The following is a 20734-nucleotide window of genomic DNA, read 5'->3' as shown; positions in this document are numbered from 1 at the left end:
ACATTAAAAATCATAGTAAAAATTACGAATATGTCAAGGTATTGTAATAGTTTTTATTAATATTATTATTTAAGACTTTTTTGTTATAAAAAATTTCAGCTTAGTAAGAATAACTCCAAGCTTTGAAAACCTTTATCTCAATTACGCCTCAATTACTTATATAATAATCCTTTCGCCTTGATTTCTCTTTTTCTTTGGCTCATGACAATTTAGTTGAGTCTCGATGGCTCTATAGCTCTATAGTTAAGTATCGATAACTTCATAGTCAAGTATCGATAGTTAGCTATATAGCTATCCCCTCTAGCTACTAAAGCTACTACCATTAAGCTACTAAAAAGTATAGAAAGATTTTTTTTTTTTTTTTTAAATTTATTGTAGTAGTTTTTTTTTTCAGTGTTTCTAAGCGAGTAGAAGAGAGTGTAGTATTTCGTTTAGTGTTTCTAAAGGAGGGCTTTACTTAGGGCAGATCTATATGCTGAGGCTGAATTTTGAATTTCGTCTTCAGGAATATTTGTTTTACGAGCGCCTTTTCCCTTAGACTAAATTTATCCGCACACAGCTCTATTAATAAATTTTCCAGCAATATTCCAGCCTTTAGCCTATGTTTCTAGGTTGCCATAGATCCTAGGTACATAGATGCGTTAAAGCCTTGTCATTATTGACAACTTGCATGTGCATCGTTTTATACGTTTTAGTTCTCTTCTTCTTCTCTTTTTGTTACTCTGTTTGCCCTGTTCTACTCTGTTTTTTATTTCCGCTGCGTTTGCAGTTGGCAACGGCAGCTGCAGCAGCACTTGCGAAAAAAGCAGCAGCACCACCCGCACCACCTAAACAAGCCAAAATGCGAGGCATCCCAACAAAAAAAAAAGTTAAAAAATTCCGCACACTTTGTGCTTTTTCTTTTTCTTCTTCTGTTACGCTTTTTCGGCTACATTCTTTTCCATGCCATTTCGTTAATTTTATTGCAGCTGCTGCGAAATTTTCATTTTCTTTTTCCACATTTTTTTACCCAAAAATTTCTCTTCTTTTTTTTTCTGCATTGTCATTGAGTGCAACTACATAGAGCAATCGAATCGTATATAGATACGGAGTCTAGAGCAAACGTGACATATCATTACCCGCGGCTAAATACCCATAGGGGCAGAGCAGAGGGGGGCAGTGGGTGTGGCAGGCTGGGCAACTGTCAGTTTTTGTTTTGGTTCTTCATGTCTATAACATCAAAAAACATTGTAAAATCATTTTCTTTTTTTTTTAACAGCGAAGGTTTTTGCTCGTGTTGAAGTGGAAGGGGGGGGGAAGGAGGGCGAGAGGGCGGCTCTGTGAATTGTCGAACATTTTCGGTAAGAGATATGCGACATGTTCTGGCAAAAAATAATTAGTGGTTGGCTTTGAAGAGGTAAAAGTCCAGAGATATAGATATGATAAGAAATGGAATTTTGGTTTAATGTTTAGGGCTGTTTATTGCAATAAAAATTAAATAATTAATATATATGTTGAAATCAATGGAATGATAAATAATTAAATAATAAATGAAATTTAATTATAATTATTAAATAATTAATATATACGATTAACGTAAAAAAATAATTAAATAAATAATTTAAATTAAAACATTTTAATATTGATTGAATTCTTGAACTATTGCAAAAAAGGAAAATAAAAATATAGAAATATTTATGTTGTATATATTTTAAATTAACAATAACAAAAAAAAAAAAAAAATAATAATAATAATAATATTAATAGCAATAATTAAATATTAATATATATCTATACAAGATTATTATTAAATAATATATATAATAATTATTCAAATTATTAATAATTAAATAAATTATTTTTAAACAACTACATTGATAATTAATTAAATTAATAAATTATAATATTGCTAAAACAAAATATGAAAGGCTTTGTATTTTCAAGTAATTATGATACCATATTAAATACCATTATCAGATTGATCAGTTCACATTGTGACCAACTGTTTCTTCTCTTTATTTTTGCCCAACTCTTTTCTGTCTTCTTTTCAATCCTCGCATCTCTTCTCATCTCTCTAATGCTTTTCCAACTGCATTTGCTTTTCATTTTTATGTATTTTCACCTGCCCTTTAATACTCTCTTCATCTGCTTAAAGTGAGCTTTAGCAAAGGTGCGAGGCTTTGTTTTAGAATGTTGGTCCTTGCCTCCTGGCCTGCCTCCCGGCCCCTGCCCTCTCTGTGTAGCACGTATATGTCAAATTCATATTTGGCTGGCTTTTGACAACTTCAAAAGCATTTCGAGGCTCCATTTTTTTTCTAATTATTTTTTTTTCCATTTGCTGCAAGTTGAATGCCCCCAGACGCCACATAGCTAGGCCTAGGCGCGCAAATAGTATGCGATGTCTAACTGCTTGCCCCACTGTGTGTGTGTGTGTGGCAGCAAGGCCAACGCGTGCAACGTGCGGGTGGCTCCAAATGATGGCCAACCAGTGCAGCACCACAGCACCACCACCACTTGGGGCTTAGTTGGGTGCTTAGCTTTGGGGACTGAGCTGGGGTTGGGGATTGTCTGCCGCGCTTCCTGTGGCCCGCACATCGTGCACATTTTCGCTTTTGTGTGTGTTTTGACATTCTACACGACATTCTACGACAGCGACGACGGGCAGCGGGGTTAGATAATGTTGCTGGTGCTGTTGTTGTTGCTGTTGTTGTTTATATTTGCTTTCATGACTTTCACTTGCAGTGCGACGCATTGTGCCACAGATGTTGCCTAAATAGAGTTACGTGAGCTTTCCGCATGCGAATCAGTTTCAAGAGCCAAACGAGAAGTGCTTAATTAGAGCTCCACTGAATATGTTGGGGGTGGATCTGCCATACCTGAAAGCTGTTATGTTATATTTTAATTGCGAAAAAAAAAAAAACAAAACGAGGAACTTGTTGAAATTAATGAAAAGGTTGTGGGCAAACTGAGAACTGAAACTAAGACTTGAAAAAATATTTGTTCATGCTTTGAGAAAAACATAAGAACTGTTGAGTTAGATAAGTAAATCTGAGCTAGTTCACAAATGAAGCAGGATTGTTGAAGAGTGTTTAAATATATATTCAAGCCAATTTTGCATTAATTCTGATTAGTTTTCCTATTTATATGTATTTTGAACTAGTTCACAAATGAACTAGGCTTGCGTATGCCTGATCATATTTCTAAACTATTTTTCCTTTAAATCTGATCATTTTCACTGTTTATATATATTTTGGAACTAGTTCACAAATGAAGAAATCTTCCTTAAATTTACTTAATTATAATTTCAATCTATTTTTAGATATTCTGATTATTTTTTTCTTCATATATATTTTTGAGCTAGTTGACAAATGAAGTAAACTTTCATGAAATTTGGAAGCCACATTTTCTTTAATTTTGATTATTTTAGTTTGTATATATATATTTTTTTAAATAGTTCACAAATGAACAAATGTCTCATCACAATTTTTAAGCAATTTTTATTTTAATTCTGATTATTTTTAATTATTATATATGCATATTTTTTGAGCTCACTTCATTTGTATTTATTTGCATTATTTATATATCAATTTCCCAAGCCTACTCCAACAAACAGAGGCGTGGCCAGACCTTTTAATATAACATATAGCTTTAACTTATACTTTTTATACAAATGTGGAAAGGAGAGAGCGAGAGAGGGCGAGAGAAGCTGCATGTCAACAGCCTATCAAAAAACAGCTCGGCCATGTAGGCGTATGCGTAATATTTTTCATACGCCTCGTGGACCGCTGCACTTTGTACACGCCGCACTGCATGCATTTTTCTTTTGTGAGCTGCGAAAAAGGGTTTATTGCTGTTGCTATGCGCACATGTCGTCGGTTGCCATGCCATGCCACACCATAAATAAAAGAGCCTCAGCCAAAGAATTAAATTATTTAAATACATTTCCAGAGTTGTTATGGAAATGCAACAGACTCGGCCAGCTTTTTTGTATGCTCCAAATTCACTTAGGTTCTTCGTATTCTGCAAAAATAAGAGCTTAGCCTGCCGCAAGAGAAAACTATAAAAGTAGTTGCTGAAAGATATTTGATTCCATTTTAGACGCTTTTCAGCAAGACTCTTAAACAAACTGCAGCATAAAATATATATGCATATATATATATATAGTAGCTGCAATAGTAAACATGACGAACAATAGCTTTTAAAATAAAATACGCATGAATATGAAAATCTGATGAGGACCTTTATGCACACACCTAGCTGCTCCTTCACTCCTCTCTCTCTCTCTCTCTCTCTCACTCTCTTTATTCGTACACTCTGATGTCATTTGTTCTTGCTACAATTGCGAATGCAGCAACAACAATGAGCACACACAAGTGCACTTTTTACCAACAACAACAACAACAACAACAGCAGCAGCAACAATAGCAACGACAACAATTGAGGCTCAACAATAGTTGCCCCCTCCCCTCAGCCTTGTGGGCGTGTGCCCATATGGCAATAAAGAATTGAAGCTGTTGGCAAAAAGCAACTTTGTGAGTGAGGCGCCTCACTCTCTGCCCCTGCCCCTGCCCCTGCCTCTGCTTCGACTACAGAGTTTTGCACATTTGATTGATTTATATTGAAGGCTGTCAGTGGCAAAAGGCCTTAAACAAAGTTCCAACTGACGTTTCGACGGGCAACGAAATGCACAGTAGCTTAGGCTGTCCAATTACCTGAAAATATTACCTTAAATACAATTTGAAAGTTGTCGTAAAATTTGCTGAATGCCATTTGGCTGAGCTGAAGCAAAAAACCAAAAAGCTTTGGCTTAAGACATTTTGTTTAAGTGATGGAAATGATCTACTGAAGTGTTTATTAAAATTGAGTTGAGTAATGTTACTAAGCAATAGAAATATATCACGGAATTAATCTGCAAGGAAGTTGTCATGGTTTTTCAAGAGCTTTAAGGCTCCTAAAAAGCTTTAATGTGCTTTAGACAACAGGCAGTACTTTATTAGTTTTTTACAGCTTTAAGGGTTTAAAAAAGCTTTCACGCGCTTTAATTTGCTTGTTATTTATAGCTTTGTAGAGCTTGAAGCACTCGCGATTGACTTTCATTCTTGTAAATTACGTTTTCACAAAGCTTTAATGAGCTTTATGCTGCTCTAAGCCTAGTATTAGTCGCTTAAAGCTCTTCTTATGGTTTTCCATTTAGCATGCATTTAGTATTTTTCGCATTCATTACAAACAGCTTACTCAATCTTCTTATATTTAACATGATCTTCTGTGGAAGCTGCTTAGTTTTTGTTTTTTGTTTTTTTTTTTTGGCCCATTTGTGAGCTGTAATCGAGACATAAAGCAACGTGTCAAACGAGTCTAATGCAATTAACTTAACCGACTGCTGGAAAATGCAATTTAGCGAACTAGTATATAGATTTTCAGCTGACAAAATGACAAAAGACGGCGACGACGAACAACTTAAATACCAGAAAATACCACACAGCTAGAGAGAGAGAGAGAGCGAGAGAGGGGAGGACAGGTGGGATAGGGCAGAGAATACTAAGCGGGTACAGTTTGTCATTTGACAGGTGTCAAAATGCAACCGTGCGTAAGTCAATCTCTCCATCTCTCTCTCGCTCACTCTTTCTGCATATTGCTGTCACTTTTCACGCTCTCATGCGTAAAGTGTGAAAATCCGCACGCACCTGGCGGCAAAGTGAGAGGCAAAGCTGCACAAAGGCCACGCACCGACAACAACAACAACAACAACATTCTGGGTCCCATCTTAGTCTGGGATTTGTCTAAAGGCATTCATGTAAGTAATAGGATTATTTAGAGAGTGGGTGGTGCTGACAGCATGGGCCGCGGTTCGGGTTACCAGCTCTACGACCCCCTTTCAGTAGCCGCCCTGTCCTGCTCTGCCCTGCTCTCTTCTCTTTTTGACATAGTTTTGCAATGTCTGGCAACTTTTGGAGTGGCCCTCGTGACTCAATTTTATATGAATTTGTTGTAAAAGGTTTACTTATATAGAAAAATATATGTATGTGTATACATATGTGTGATATGAATTTACATATTACGTATACGCACAGTATTTCAATTGCTATATGAATTTAATAATTTAAAATTACTATTATTTGTTGGGATAGATTTTATTTATATTTCAATGTGTGTATATATAATAAAATAAAGAAATTATTTAAAGTGCACTAATGACGCTTAAATATTAAGTATACGTCGTCTATAATATTGTTGTTTGTACAATTTTAAACGAATAGTATTTTAAAATAATGTCGGGCTACTTTTTTTTTTATATATATAGAAAACACAATTATTTTATTAAATAATTTAGTTAATGGACTAGCGATTAACATTTCATACATATTGTATACGTATTTAATTTCGGTTTTTGTAAATATACAAAAAACATAAATAATTATGATTATTATTTTTAATTTCGGTTATTGTAAATATATTTAAGCATTCACTTTTTTTAAGTATACAATTTTTTTATTTATTTTTTTAATTTTTTTTTTTTATTTTTAGATTATAATAAATTGCTTCTTTAAGAATACTGAATTATTGTAAGAGCAGTTCATAGTCAAAGACTGTGGGGCTATAAGTAAAAACTGTACTTGGCTTAAATTATATTGTTAAAAACAAACTGTTACCAAAATTCAAATGCACATATATTGGTTACACTGATATATCTTACATGCATATATCATAAATTTACTTGTCATATAGTGAATTTGCTTTAAAGCATAGATTTTTCTGTATATATTTATAATATATATTCCCTCTTCACTTTTTTCTCTCCCGCTAGATTTCGTTTAGTTTTTTCCTCTTGCATCGCAAGATATGTTAATTTGCTGTAGTTTTTTACCCTTATTTTCCTTTTGATTATTTGCGTTATTATTATTATTATTATTTTTGCTTCTTTATCGCAATTTCCTTTGAGAGCTTTGACTGAAAGTGAAAACGTGCAACTGATTGGTGCAAACTCTGTGAAACGTTGCCCAAGTCCCTCAACTTAGGCCATTTGAAGTGGCACAACCCCTTGCCACCCCATCCACTAATGAGCAGGGTAAAAAATCAGTGTTTTTAATACAAGGCAAAGGAAAAGTTTTGCATTTCATGCAGACAGCCGAGAGACAAGAGGCGGCTAAAATTGTGGCAGGCTAATGAAACAAAAAGAATTTATTTGAGAACCTTAAATGTGCTTGAATATTATATATTGTTATATATATAATATTTCATTATACATATTTCATTGAAATATTATTTATATTAAATTCATTATAAAATCCTCTCTGAGCTCTGTTTATTATGCTCATTCATAAAAGTAAAATTAGAGTATTCCGTACGTCTATCAGGAATGATATATACCAATTGGAGGCGTGGCACATTTGGGAAATTGTTTTAGTAATATATGGAGTGTGAATAGAGCATGCTGCAGTCAGTTACGCCCGACTGATTTTACATTTAATGTGTTTTCGTTAAACTAGTTGGCTTCAACTAGTTGCAATTGGATTAAAATCATTTATGTTATCATCAAATAACACTCAATTAGAGGTACAAATGAAAGCATTATCAATCTGCTAAATATATATATTCACGCTGCTTATCAGCCTCGGCTAAATATAACTGTAAAAACAACAAGCTGCAAACATTTGAGATAAGCGCGAAAAGTAAATAATCGAAATGAAACTAACAAACAAAACTAAAATAATAGAATAGAACTAAAAAATAAAACACTTCAAGTGTAATCAAAAGTCAAATCAAAGCAAACTTTAGAAAACTATTTGAATTGTGAATGAACAAAAAAAAAAAAATAATAAAAAAAAAGAAATAAATAAAAATAAAATAAATAAAAATAGGAAACATTTGTTATCAACTCGCCTCAGCTCGGCTCGGCTCACCTCAGCAGGCATGTCACAATATTGCATTCTATTTGTATTTCTTTTTTATGCCAGGTGCGAAACGTAAACAAAATCAAATCGATAGGTGAGTGAACCAAAAGGCAAAGCCAAACAGTGCAAGGAAAATACCTTAAAAAAAAATAAAAATAAAATCACACAGAGAAGAAGTAAAATGAATGCATGCAAAATGCAAAAGCAATAACAAGTGCATAGATACAGATAGAAACACACACACATATAGAATAGATATATAGAGATAGATACAGATACATTTAGCAGCAGCTAAAGATACATTCAGAAGTGCTGCCAACAATGCGCAGCGAGGCTAAAATTAAGCATATACTAATGCCAAAAAGACAATGCAAACATCCACTTTGCGTATCTTTCTGATGCATTTGGGTATCTTTGAGATACAAATTTGATATATGTACATATATTTAAAGGAAACAAGTCTGAGTAAACTTTTATGATGCTGTGTTTAGGCTGACTGTAAATAATATAGTGTATAAGTGTAGCGTATAAGGTTGCACCCGATGAAATCTATGATCTTTGCCTAGATATGCTCACCTATGTGAACTGGCTGAGCTGTGCAGCTATCAAGTTGAAATTTGATATAGAAACTAGTTTTTAGTCGCTGTTACTAATAAAATACAAATTGGCTAAGCTGAATTTGGTATTTAATAAAATGAGATCTAAAATATATGGAACAAAAATTATTAAACTATAAAAACTATTTTGTAGAGTTTGGTATTCTCAATTAAAACTTATCTTATTTAATATCATTAAAAAATATATATATTAAGGAGCTGTCAAAGCTCTCTTTTTCTTCTACTTTTACATTTGTCTATCTCTATAAGACGCCAGAGTATTTAATCAGCCAGCCAATGAAAAATGTTTTTTTCTTGATGGGTTTTGCTGCTGCTTCATCTACTTCTTTTTCTTCTTCTTCATTTTCTGTGTTTTTTTGTACTTGTGCTGCCTTTTTTTTTGTCTTTTTTTGCTCATGTCTTAAAATCACATTTAAACTTGTGTTTTTGTTGTTTTTGCAGTGTTGCCAAAAATGAAACAAAAATAAAAAGGCGAAACGAAAGTAAACAACATGCAAAAACGGCACAAAAGACACGAAACGAGACGTTGTCAGCAGTTGTAGATATTTTAGTTCTTTTTTTTTCGTACTCCCTCTCTCGCTCTCTCGCTCTCTCTCTCTCTCTCACTCTCTTTGACCTATGTACAAACGTATGTACATATATATTTATATATATGTATGTGTGTATGTCTATCTGTCTCTGCCCCCACCTTTGTGCATGCTCAACTTGTTTCGTACTTATTAAGCATTGTTGTTGGTGTTGTTGTTGTTATTGTTGTTGTTGCCTGTTGTTTTTTGATTGTTTATACAAAAAAATTCGTTGTTTATTTATAAAATATTGCATACACATCATACAATAATTTACTTTATTTTGTACATGTGTCTTTCTTAACCTCCCCCAGCCCCTCCCCCTCGCGTACCGCAACCCACTCTGCTACACCCCCCACCGCCTACACCGCTCGCACCTGTCAATCTAGCCTCTGTCGCTGCCGCCCCTGCCTTCAGTTCCTCCCTCTCCCTCTCTCTCTCTCTCTCTCTCACTCTTTCTACATTTAACGTCAACCCGGAAAACAACGAAATCAAATGAACAATTGCAAATTTCGGTTCTTTGGTCACGATAAGTGCCTGAGACAGTGTGGGCGTGGCCACTATACATTTTGGAGGCGGGGCGCACAGCTAAAGTGGGCCGGAGTGTCGAGCGTCGGTGCGATTACACTTCAATATTCCGTCCGTCTGTCCCACTGCGGCCAATGTGGGTGTCGTTCTTAACTGATTGCCCAAAAAACAACCAAAAAACTGCTAGAGTATGGGCCGCACTGGGGGCTTGGTCAGCAGCAGCAGCAGCAGGTCTAGAGGTCGAGCTGTAGAAGGCATAAAGAATGAAGTAGGCAATGGCATGGGAGGGAGGGAGATAGATAGTGATTTATGAGCTAGTTTTAGCACAAGTGGCATTTAATGAAGATTTGTGTATTTAAATGAATGGCAAATTTATTTTCTAGAATTTTTAAGAATATTTAATAAACTGAAATGGCTTTAATCCTCTGTCTATTCCTCATAAATAGTAGGAGCTAGCATTTCTACTACAAATTCACAGCTCACTTGAATCCTAAACAGCTCTTAAATAGTAGCAGACGTAACTAAAAGAGAGCAAACCAGAACACGATAAAGCGAGCGCACACGAAGTGCAGCAGTAACAGCAGGGGCAGCAGCAGCAGCAGCAGCTGTAGCAGTGGCAGCGGCAGCGGCAGCAACGGCAACGGCAACAGCACGCGCTAAAAACAGCTGCGCTAGCAGCGCAGTTAGCAGTGCTGTTGCCTCAACATTAGAAAATCGACAACAGAGCGTCAAGCTGAGAGCATAACATAGAAAGAGACTGATAGAGAGAATCGAAGTGTGAGCAAGCACTGCTAGCGACTGCACCAACACTAACAAACTTGTGTCTTGTACACACACACATACACTGACACAGCTGGGGGCCTACGTTGGACCCGCCGGCAAAAAGTTAAAAAATTTTGCAATTGTTTTGACTAAAAAAGCTTAGAGAGCGCGTGCATCAATGTGTGAGTGAGTTGTTGGCTGCCAGCGTGTCTGTGTATGTGTGTGTTTAAGAGAGAGAGAGAGAGAGAGAGATTTGCTCGCTACTCGCCGCTCGCTGCTTTTTGCTTTTTTTGTGTGTAGACATTGTATTTGTAGTTGGCGGCGAGACCAGAGACCCCCAGACTCGTGGCCATAGCCATAGCTAAAAGTTGGCGCGCGCTCCGCTCCCACAAAATAATAAAAAAAAAGAAGATAAAATACAATAAAAAAACCACGACATCGCCTCGCTGCGCCTTGCGCTGAGTTTCTTTTCGTTTCGTTTCGATTCGCTTTGGTTTCGGAATCGGATTCGGTTTGTTGTACTTACGATTTAGTGTGCGCGTTTGAGTGTGTGTGAGTGTGTTTTTTTTTGGCATTTTGTTCGATTTTCGTGCCGCTGCTGCCTGCAGTCGTCGACCGCCAACGACGACGACGTCGACATCTAATAAAAAGCTGCACACGGTTTATATATAGAGAGTACGCGAGTACTTGTAACATAGAGCGCAGACTGCGTGCAAATTACCAGCAATAAAATAACTAAAAAAAAAAAAACATAAAGGAAAAAGAGGAAAATGTAGCTGAGGCGCAAAACTAAATAGAAACAAGTAAACGAAACAAACAAAATACAAAGCCAACAACAAGAATATTGTATAAACAAAACGTATTTTGAAATTGTGTTTATGTGTGTGGGTGCGTGATATACGCGGCGTATACGCAACGCATTGCCAGGAAGCTAAAAAGCCAACAGCAATAGCAACAGCAACGGCAGCTGCAGCAGCTGTCAATAAACCGCCAATATTTTTGATTAGCAAACAAAATACTCAAAGCAAAGCGTTTATCAAATTTTGTCAACGTTTGCAGCATTTTGCAATTGCAGCTAAGAAAATAAACGAAAAAAGTTTTGATGTAGCTGAGGAATCAAACGGTACGCGGGGGTGTCTGCATCTGTAACTCTCCGTGTGTGCATGTGTGTGTGTGAGTGAGCTACTGTGAGCACGTGCAATTGTGCTTAAGTGTATTAGTGTCTCTCGCTGCTTGCTCGCTCTCTCACTACAAATTCGCCTGTGTGCGCTTGTGTATGTGTATGAGTGTGTGTGTGTGTAGCAAACGCCGCTGCAATTTGCAAATTTTTTCGTCTACACGCCGCTGCAACTGCGCGCTATAAACTTTTTGAGGTTAGTGTTAGCTGCCCACATGTGTGTGTGTGTATGGGATTGTGTGTGTGTGTATGAGTGTATGTGTTTTATGTATACATGCTCTAATATAGCAGTTATACAGTTTTACAGTTAATATGCATAGATGCTATAGACCTGCATGCGGAGTACATTTTTCGGGTTGCTTTGCCTTTGCCTTTGCCTCTGCTTTTGTTTTTGTTTCTGTTTATGCGACACACATAGTTATCGCTGTTATCGTTTTTATAGTTGTTGTTATTGTTTGTGGGCTTGTTTGCCGGCTAGCTGCCGAAAATAGTTATTTGTTTGTTTGTTTGTTTTTTTTTTTTTTAATGGCTTTTGGGCTGGGTTTTGGGTGTTTTGTGGCTTTTTAATGGCGTCCAAGTCGCTTTTATAGCCTGTCAATTAGCTAATTTGAACTAAAAGTGGATTTTAACTCGCAGATTTATTGGGCCGTTGATCTTATAAGCAAGCCTCAACTATGTGCCTACTATTTTACAGATACACTTCGAATATTCAGTTAGATATACTATTGGGAAATTTGGATTGGTATCTGGTTTAGCATTCGTAATTAAGTTAAAACATTTGTTGCATATAATTTATTGAGAATTTCATTTCTTTGGCATATTAGGTTTCTTTAAGTCAAGTATATAAACATTTTTACTTTGACTTCGAAATGAATACAAAGCCTAATAAGAAACGTTTAATAAATATTCCGTAAACTAAATCCTAAATTAAATATTAGTATATCTTCATATTCCCACATATTTATACATTCTTGTATCATATCTTATTACATTGAAAGCTAATATGAAGGGTATCATTATATTGGTGAAATGTGTTTAACAAGTAGAAGAAGGCATAGTATGTTAAGTAGACATTTTTTTGATCAGGCAATAATAGAGAGAGTATAGCCCTAGGCAATTTGTCTATCTGTCTCTCCTGTATGCGTCTTTGTATAGATACGTCTGTCAATATGCGAGACTATAAAAGGTAGAGAGAAAAAAACGATATTAAGAGAGTGGCAGACAGAAATAGAGAGTGACAGCGAGAGAGCGGTAGAAAGAGTTAAAACTTTATATATTGTATGTAAAACTACCGAAATCAATATGACACATAAGTTCTTAGACCACACATATACATACAAACATATATCACATTTTTAAAGCTTGACTCAACAAAGATGGAATAAAGATTCTCTTCTGGTAACACTGATGCATTTTACATTCTACGATAGCTCAATGGCATATAGGATATCTTTAAATTAACTAATTTCGACTTAAGATGTATCACTTGTTTGATTAATGTTTTAGTTTTTTATAAATAAACTCATACAGCTATAAATTCAATTTGTTTTAAGATATTCGACTAAATGTTTTAAATATTTTATTCTCTTTGCAGCATTAAAGGAATAACAGCTATAAAATTTCAATCGAAGCAGCGCAACCAAAAAATAAAAGAAAGGATTTCACAGCTAAAAAACATTTGGAATTAGTTTTTTTTTTTGTGACAAAACTAAGGAAAGGAAACACATTTTACAAACAAAAGAAACAGGTGAGCTAAGAAATGGTAAAAAAAAAAGCTGAAGATAGCGAAAATTTAATGAAAATTAACTATTATTAATGAAACACAAAAAGGAAAAGAGAACAACAAAAAAACACTCAAGTTAAAATGCTTTGCGCGTAAATCAAGTTGACAAAATGCTAAAGAGGCAAAAGGATAGGCAAGCAGGTTGAAGAAGGGGAAGGGGGCATGTAAAGCGAAGTCACACACACGCACACTCATACATACACACACAGAGAAACGGCACTAATGAGCAGCAGCAGCAGCAAGAGTAGCAGAAACAACAAAAACAAGTAGTCAGAGCAAAGCGAAATACGTGAAAACTAAAAGCAAATAAAGCAACAACAAAAAATTTGCCACAAATCATTTGCGATTTTTTTCCACTCGTTTTTTTTTTTTGCGAAATTCCCCCTGGGGCTAAATTCGTTTATATCGAGTATGCACAAATGTGTGTGTGTGTGACAGAGAGAGAGGGACCGTAAGCGGGCGCATAATCTGTGGTGCTGGTGCGTATCTACAAATGCTGTGTGCGAATGTCAGCCCATAAAGGAATATGATGAATTATACGCGCGCGCAAAAAAAAAAAAAAAGAAGCAAATTCAAACCGAAATTTTTGCACAAAAAACTAAAATCCACAAAATGTTCAACAACAAAACAAGCAAAATCACTTAATTGTGTGCCCGCAAGTGTTACACTATGCCAGTGTGTGTATGTGTAACTGTGCGTGTGTGTGTGTGTAAATCTAACAGACACATCTGCAATAATCTAATGCATGTGTGGCGTGTGGAACTGCTGCCATCCAATCGAGAGCCCATCTATCATCGCACGAGATCTCGGCTCGAGTATTTGTTCGCTTTTTCGTTTTTCGTTTTTTGTTTGTCGCCGAAAGTCGAGTTCGAAATAAAATGAACGGCGTTAATTAAATGTACAGATATTTACATATAGAATACGAGCTGTCAGTGCAAGGAAAGGGAAAAGGCATGAAAACGAACGTGAAATGCTCTAACTGAATTAGCAGGGATTTAATTGAGTAATGTTAGCTTTATTTTATGTTTGATACTTGATCGTTATTAAATTTACAATTAATATATATACTCAGAAAATAAAAATAAAAATTAATACCTTGACTTTATATATAAATTAATAATTGTTATTAATTTTTTATATTATTTTAAGGGTGTGTTTAAAAATAATATTAAATTTCATTAAGCTTCAGTAACTAAACACAGGCCTAAAATTTCATTTATTTTCTATCTAGAACCTGCCAAAGACAAATTTATGATAGAGCCATAAAATATATAATAGAGATACATACATATGCATGTGTATAGATATGTTTGTATATATATTCATATGTATGTGTGAATATCTATGCATGTATTTGGAGTAATGTTAGGTGAACAAAAAAGAGAAGAACGTTGGCAAAAAAATAAATAAATTGATAACAGCGGCAAACAATACAAAAATTGGACGCTTGGACGCTTTGGTCGCCTTTATATGACTCACATTCATTTTTTTTTTTTTTTTTTTTTTTGAGTACTCTTTTTTGTGTGTTTCTGTCGGTCGACAATTGTGCCTTACCTGTAGTTTATGTGCGCGCTCCCTCTCTCGCTCTCGCTGGCTCACTCTATTCCGCTCTCCACTCTTCCGCACGCTTCAGCTCGCTCTCTTCGGCTCTCACGCTGCTGCTGTGTATTGAATTAGACGACTGCACAAATTACGTTAAATTTTTTTGGCGCTCGGTTTTGTTGTTGGCGTCGCAGCAACAAGCGCAAAAAAGTTTGCCATTTTTGTTGTTGCTTTGTATGCCCTAACCTTGAAACCAAATTTTTGTTGTATCGTGCTATCTTCTTCTTATTCTTTTTTGCGCTATGCCAGATAAATACAATAGATAGATAGGCCCGTTCTAGTGTGCGTGTGCGTGTGTGGAGCTTTTAGTTCCCCAATAAATTGGCTAAATAAAAACTGAAGTTGTAAATCAATTTGAAAGTTAAATTTGTTGTAGATCCGTTTTGGCTATGAAGCGGGTAATTGAGAGAATGCTGAATCACTTGGCAGTTCGTTTATGTAGTTATTTATAAAGTGGAGTCTGTTTGCCAAGTGTGTTTATATCGTTCGATGATATACTATATGGATTTGAGCGAGAAAACTGTATTTTAACTGCTTAAAGTGGCTTACATAATGCAAATTTATATAAATGAAACGTTCTTTAGAGTAAAGTGGAAGTAAAATGTTGAACTGCTAATCTATGTATGTTAATAATAGATGCAAGGAAATGTAGCGAAGCTAAGAATAAAATTTGATAATGTTATTAACATTTGTAGGTAGCTGCGCGCTGTTAACTACTTAAATCGGTTGCTGTTAGCAAATGAAGCACTGTTAATCATATTTGATCTTAACAACAGAAGAGGAATGTTACACTGTTACATATAGATGTAATTAACAGCGGCCAGGCAGATTGCTGTTAACTGCTTTAAAACTTTATGTTGAATCCCTTCAACTCTGTTAGTTCATTTCTATGCCAATTTCATGCTTTCATTTGCTGCTGCTGCACTCGAATTAGAAAATTATTAAATAGTTATTTATATGCCTTTTCCCGTTTGGCATTTGTGCATTATTTCGTTTTTCATTTTGTAGCCAATTTCAGTGCATGCTTCGCTGGCAGTGAAAGTTGTCAACGTCCACGTCCATGTTAACGCCCCCCCACGATTTCTACTCTAGTTTTTTTTTTTTGTAATGCCTCTTTTTCTTTGCTTTTCTATTTCTATTTCGATTTCAATGGCGTGTGGGCAAAGCATTGCAAAGCGACCAATGGGAGGCAGCGTTTATAGCCATTAATATCTAGCATTCATCTCTATGTCTGCTGCACGAGTGCATGAGTATCTTTTATCTGTATCTCTGTATCTCTATCTGTATCTGTAGTAGTATCTGTGTCTTGTATCTGCTGGCACAACGCGTGTCTATTGTGCTTTGGCTGTCAGGTGTGAAGTAGGTGGAGTTTTGTCTGCCTGTCTAAAGAGTGCATTTCGATTTGCTTGGTTGGACCTTTGTGGTTTTTCAACTGCCTGTGAAGCCACAGTCCTGAATGCTCTTTAGTGTTTAAGCTGGCGGTAAAGATGGGAGAGAATTAAAGCTTCCATATAAGGAGAACAATGAATAATATCTTCTAGGCATGCAATGAAATACTATACTAACTATAGACAGTTATGGGACTTCTGAGTTCATAGTTGTAAAAGTTTGATATTGTTTATTTTTAATATTTAAGGAACCTTAAACTAGATTTGATCAATCTGAAGAATAGATTCGTTTGAGTTAAAAACTAAATCTTCAGATGAACTAGTTTGATTGTAACAGTTTCAGAGCAACCTTGTTAACCCTTGATTTTTGATCTAACAAAGAAATTCCTTCGAACTATATAAACGTTATTTTAAGATGAGAAGTTTATAAGAAATGGAGCCCCTTTTTAAGAGAGATCCAAGTCAAAGCTCAAGCTGGTTCAAGTTACATTACATGCATTTTGATGCAAGCTGCTGCTGCTGTTGCTTCGGCTGCTGTCGTCAAGATTCATCAGGCGGGCCTGATGATCGTCCCGATGGATCTGCTAACACTCATTTAAATGGCCGCACACGCATTTAAAAATAAACCGCTCATTACATTTGCTCGCTGAAGGCGGAGAGGGAGGAGAAAGGCGGCCAGAGTGTGGAACGGGGCGAAAATAAAACAAACATGCCGTGCTCATAGATAGATAGTGTGACTCGAAATGCAAAGTTAGGACTGGAGCAGGGACAGGGGGCAGAGACTGGGGGCAACTGCAGCCGGCAACGAACGCATAAATTGCAACTGCTGTCGCGCTGCCAATGGAGCGCAATAATTCACAAATAGCAACAGCAACTTGGACGGCACGAAGTGCAACTGCATTGCCACTGACACAGAGGCAGAGAGCACGAGAATGAGAGAGAGAGACGGAGAGAGACGGAGAGCCCTAACCCCCCCATCTCATAGTTGCTGGGCGCCGTTCCATGCCAGACCGTTTCTGTTGGAGGTATCGTGGCTTGCAGTCTGTTTGCTAGCAGCGCGTCGCGTTCATTTACGGGTTCAAGGTAGTTTAGTTCTCTCGCCTCAAACGAATCGAACTCGCACACACACACACACACACACATACATATACATATGTGTATATATATACTCGAATCTTAAGTCGATGCGTTGCGATTCGATGCGGTAGCGCAAACTTCTTGCAATTGTTGTTGTTGTTCTTAGTGTTGCTGTTGTTGTTGTTGTTGTTGTTGCTGTAGTTTGTTGCTGCTGGCACGCATCGCGTTTTCAATTGAATTTTGTTTCCAATTCATTTTGTCATTTGGCAACATTTTCGATTGGAGCTTCGCAATTTATTTTGACTTAAGGCGAATTTGATGCAGCCAAATGTTGGCGACTTAGCTTGAAGAAAATGTTAGTTTATTTCAAGCAAGTTAAATACCTTAGAATTATTAATTTAATTTAAATTCTTGTTTACAACTGAGGATAGGAGGATTTGTGTATTTACAATATGTATTTAAAAAATAAATAAAATCATTTAAGAATTATAAAGCCAAAAAATTTACATCTATACATTACTATAAATACATATAAAATAGTTAATGTATAAAATAAAAATTATAAATAAAAATTAAAAATATATAAATTTTATATAAACTATAAAAAATATATACAAAATTTAAGTAAAAATACTCAATTAGAAACATAAAAAACAAAATGATTGGAAAAATATGAAAAATAAAAATTTATAAAAATAAAAAGATAAAAAAAAAAAAATAAAAATTAAAAAAAAAATAAATAAATAACAAAATATATATGTATATTAAAAGAAAAATAAATAAATAAATAAAATAAAGCAATAAAAAATAATAGAAAATAGGAAAAATAAACAAAAACTAAAAATAAGTTCATAGAACAGAATACATAAATAATAATATAATAATAATAATACAAATCAACTCTAGAATATTGTAACATGCTGCATTTTATATATCTATATTAGGAACCTGAAATATGTACATTCAGTTTGCTCTTCAAACAAACTAAAAGAATTTCTGTTCTCCCAAAATAGATGCGCCGATGGATAGGGACAGTCTAACACTTGTTGCCATTTGGCTTAACAAATTACGTATTTAAATATCTTTACATTTGGCAACTCAAGTCAAGTTAATTAAAAGTCTTTAGCGAACTTTAGCGGGCTCAACGCTTAAAGCCAATTACAATGCCTGGGGCCATGTCATCGGAAATTGTGTTCCGTCTATTGCATGTCTATAGATTGGCAATAGCTGCGAGCCAATAAATCGGCTATTCATGTCTCTATGGTCAACTGTTTCCACATGCCACATGTGCTCCCACTGCCACTTGTGCTTGTGCTTGGGCTTGTATATTGTTAATGGATCTATACGCTGGGGAACAGGCCACGAACTGGGCGTGCGATTGTGTGTGCCGAGACCTTGATCCCGCATTATAAAGTTGGCACGTCGTCGTGGAGCAACAGGGCAAAAGAAAAGAAACAAGTTGAGAACAAAATAGCAAAGCAAAAAGAACAGATAAAAGACAAGAGTCAGAGTCGGAGCCAGGCAAAGTCAGCAAAGGGAGACACTCACAACATGTGCCTGCATTTGGGGGTGGGTGTGGAAGCAGCGACAGAGGCAGAGCCAGAGCCAGAGGCAGAGGCAGAGAGCCACTGTCAGGCCTCCCTCTCTCTCTCTCTCTCTGTCTCTCTCTCTCTCGCTCACTATCTCTTGCGGCACTCCTCTCAAACAGCCGCTGCTGCTGCTGATGATGATGATCTTTCATTGTTTTTAATTTGCGTCGCATTTTTGTTGCTTTTCACTTGAAATTGAGATTTTGCTGTTGCTTGAAATGGGAAATTAAACTTTTTGCTTTCTTTTGTGTTAAATGCGTTGAGAATGCAAATTAATTAGAAATTTCGCTGAGGCTTTGTATAAACAGGAAAAATTGCCTATTTCAATTACGTATACGCCTCAGATTTATTTAAATTTAGAGGTGAAGGAGCGGATGAAAGCATTTAAAATATGTATTTTAGTCATTTGCAAAGTATTTATAGATAACAAAAATAAAAAAAATAACGTAAACTAATATATTATAAAAAAAAAAAATAAATATATAATAAAAAAAAAAAAAAAAAAAAATTAAAAAAAAAGAGTATAAAAAAAATATATTTTTTTAAATAAATAAAATAAAATAAAATATTAAAAATATATATAAAATGTTTATGAATAATTTTTTTTTTTTAATATATTAAAATTTATATGTAGAAAAACTGTTTATAAAAATTGATATAACTCATGACTAAATCGAATTGATCTTTCTTCTCTTTGCAGATCTATAATAAAAAGGGAAAATCTGCTCATGTATGAGAAATTCGATAAAACCGAAATTGCATTTCAGTCAGAAATTTCGAATAAACATGTGAGGAATACATGTGGTTTGGCAACTCATTGAAATCAGTGAGACAGAAAACATTTCAAATATAATTTAAAATTAAACAACGAGAAGAGGAAACAATTTAAACAAACACAAGAAGAAGACAATTAAGAAGAAAGGAACTTCAAATGATTAAGAAAATGCGAGCCTTGAAAAGAAACAAATGAAACAAGCAACAAAGCAGTAAAAACCAAAACAAAAACAAACAAATAAAAAATCGAAAAGCAAAAACAAAAAATCAAAAATGTGCAAGAAAAGTCAATAAGGAAAAGCTAACAGTAAACGCAGCATCTACTGTCTACAGTCCCAGAAGGGAAGCTGCAACAACTTGCAGCAGCAGCAGCAGCAGAACCGCAACAACAACAACAACAACAGTTAGAGCAACAGTAACAAGTATAACCAAACCGTAACGAGAACCACTACAAAATGGCCATCAATTTCTCGGCCTCCTTTGCGGCCTGCATAGCGGCAGGCCTGAAGGTGCCGCGCCAGATAATGTACTGCATTACGCAGGACACGGGCCAGCCGTACGTCCTGTACAAGGACTCGCAGGACGCGGAACGCAATGCGGGCGCCATCGGCGCCAGCGCCACCCAATGGGGCAGCGAGATGTACCCCAATATACAGCAGCAGGCACAGCAACATCTCAGCGCACAGCAGCAACAGCAACAGCAGCAGCAGCAACAACAGCAGCAGCAACAGCAACAACAACAGCAGCAGAACGCCACAGTTGCGGCGCAGGCAGCGGCAGCAGCGGCCGCCGCTGCAGCAGCGGGCCAGCCACAGAGTCCGCCGGGCGGCCAGGAGCCGCGCGACAATGGCAGCGGCGATGGTCGGCAGCAGCAGGTCTCGCCCTCCTCCAGTCCGTATCCATCGGTGCAGCAGCAGCAGCAGCGAGCGAATGGCAATGCCGACGACGACGCCATGAATCAGGTGAGTGGAATTCCAAGCGGTTTTGATGATCTCTTTAG

At 36.1% G+C, this 20734-nt stretch overlaps 1 protein-coding gene across 1 annotated transcript in view; it reads left to right on the top strand.

Moving 5' to 3' along the window:
* Nucleotides 1-20734, top strand: part of jim (zinc finger protein jim) — a 41243-nt gene that overhangs the window by 6343 nt on the left and 14166 nt on the right. Inside the window, exons 3-4 of the mRNA XM_089467536.1 lie at nt 13116-13268; nt 19661-20696. Coding sequence (XP_089323662.1) covers nt 20190-20696 — 507 coding nt within the window. The 5' untranslated portion in view covers nt 13116-13268; nt 19661-20189. The remainder of the gene's footprint in view (nt 1-13115; nt 13269-19660; nt 20697-20734) is intronic.

This window comes from Drosophila arizonae, chromosome 4 (assembly GCF_054131065.1).
Source record: "Drosophila arizonae isolate 15081-1271.41 chromosome 4, UAZ_ARI_1.0, whole genome shotgun sequence".
NCBI lineage: Eukaryota > Metazoa > Arthropoda > Insecta > Diptera > Drosophilidae > Drosophila > Drosophila arizonae.
This window is presented reverse-complemented; position numbering and strand designations above follow the sequence as displayed.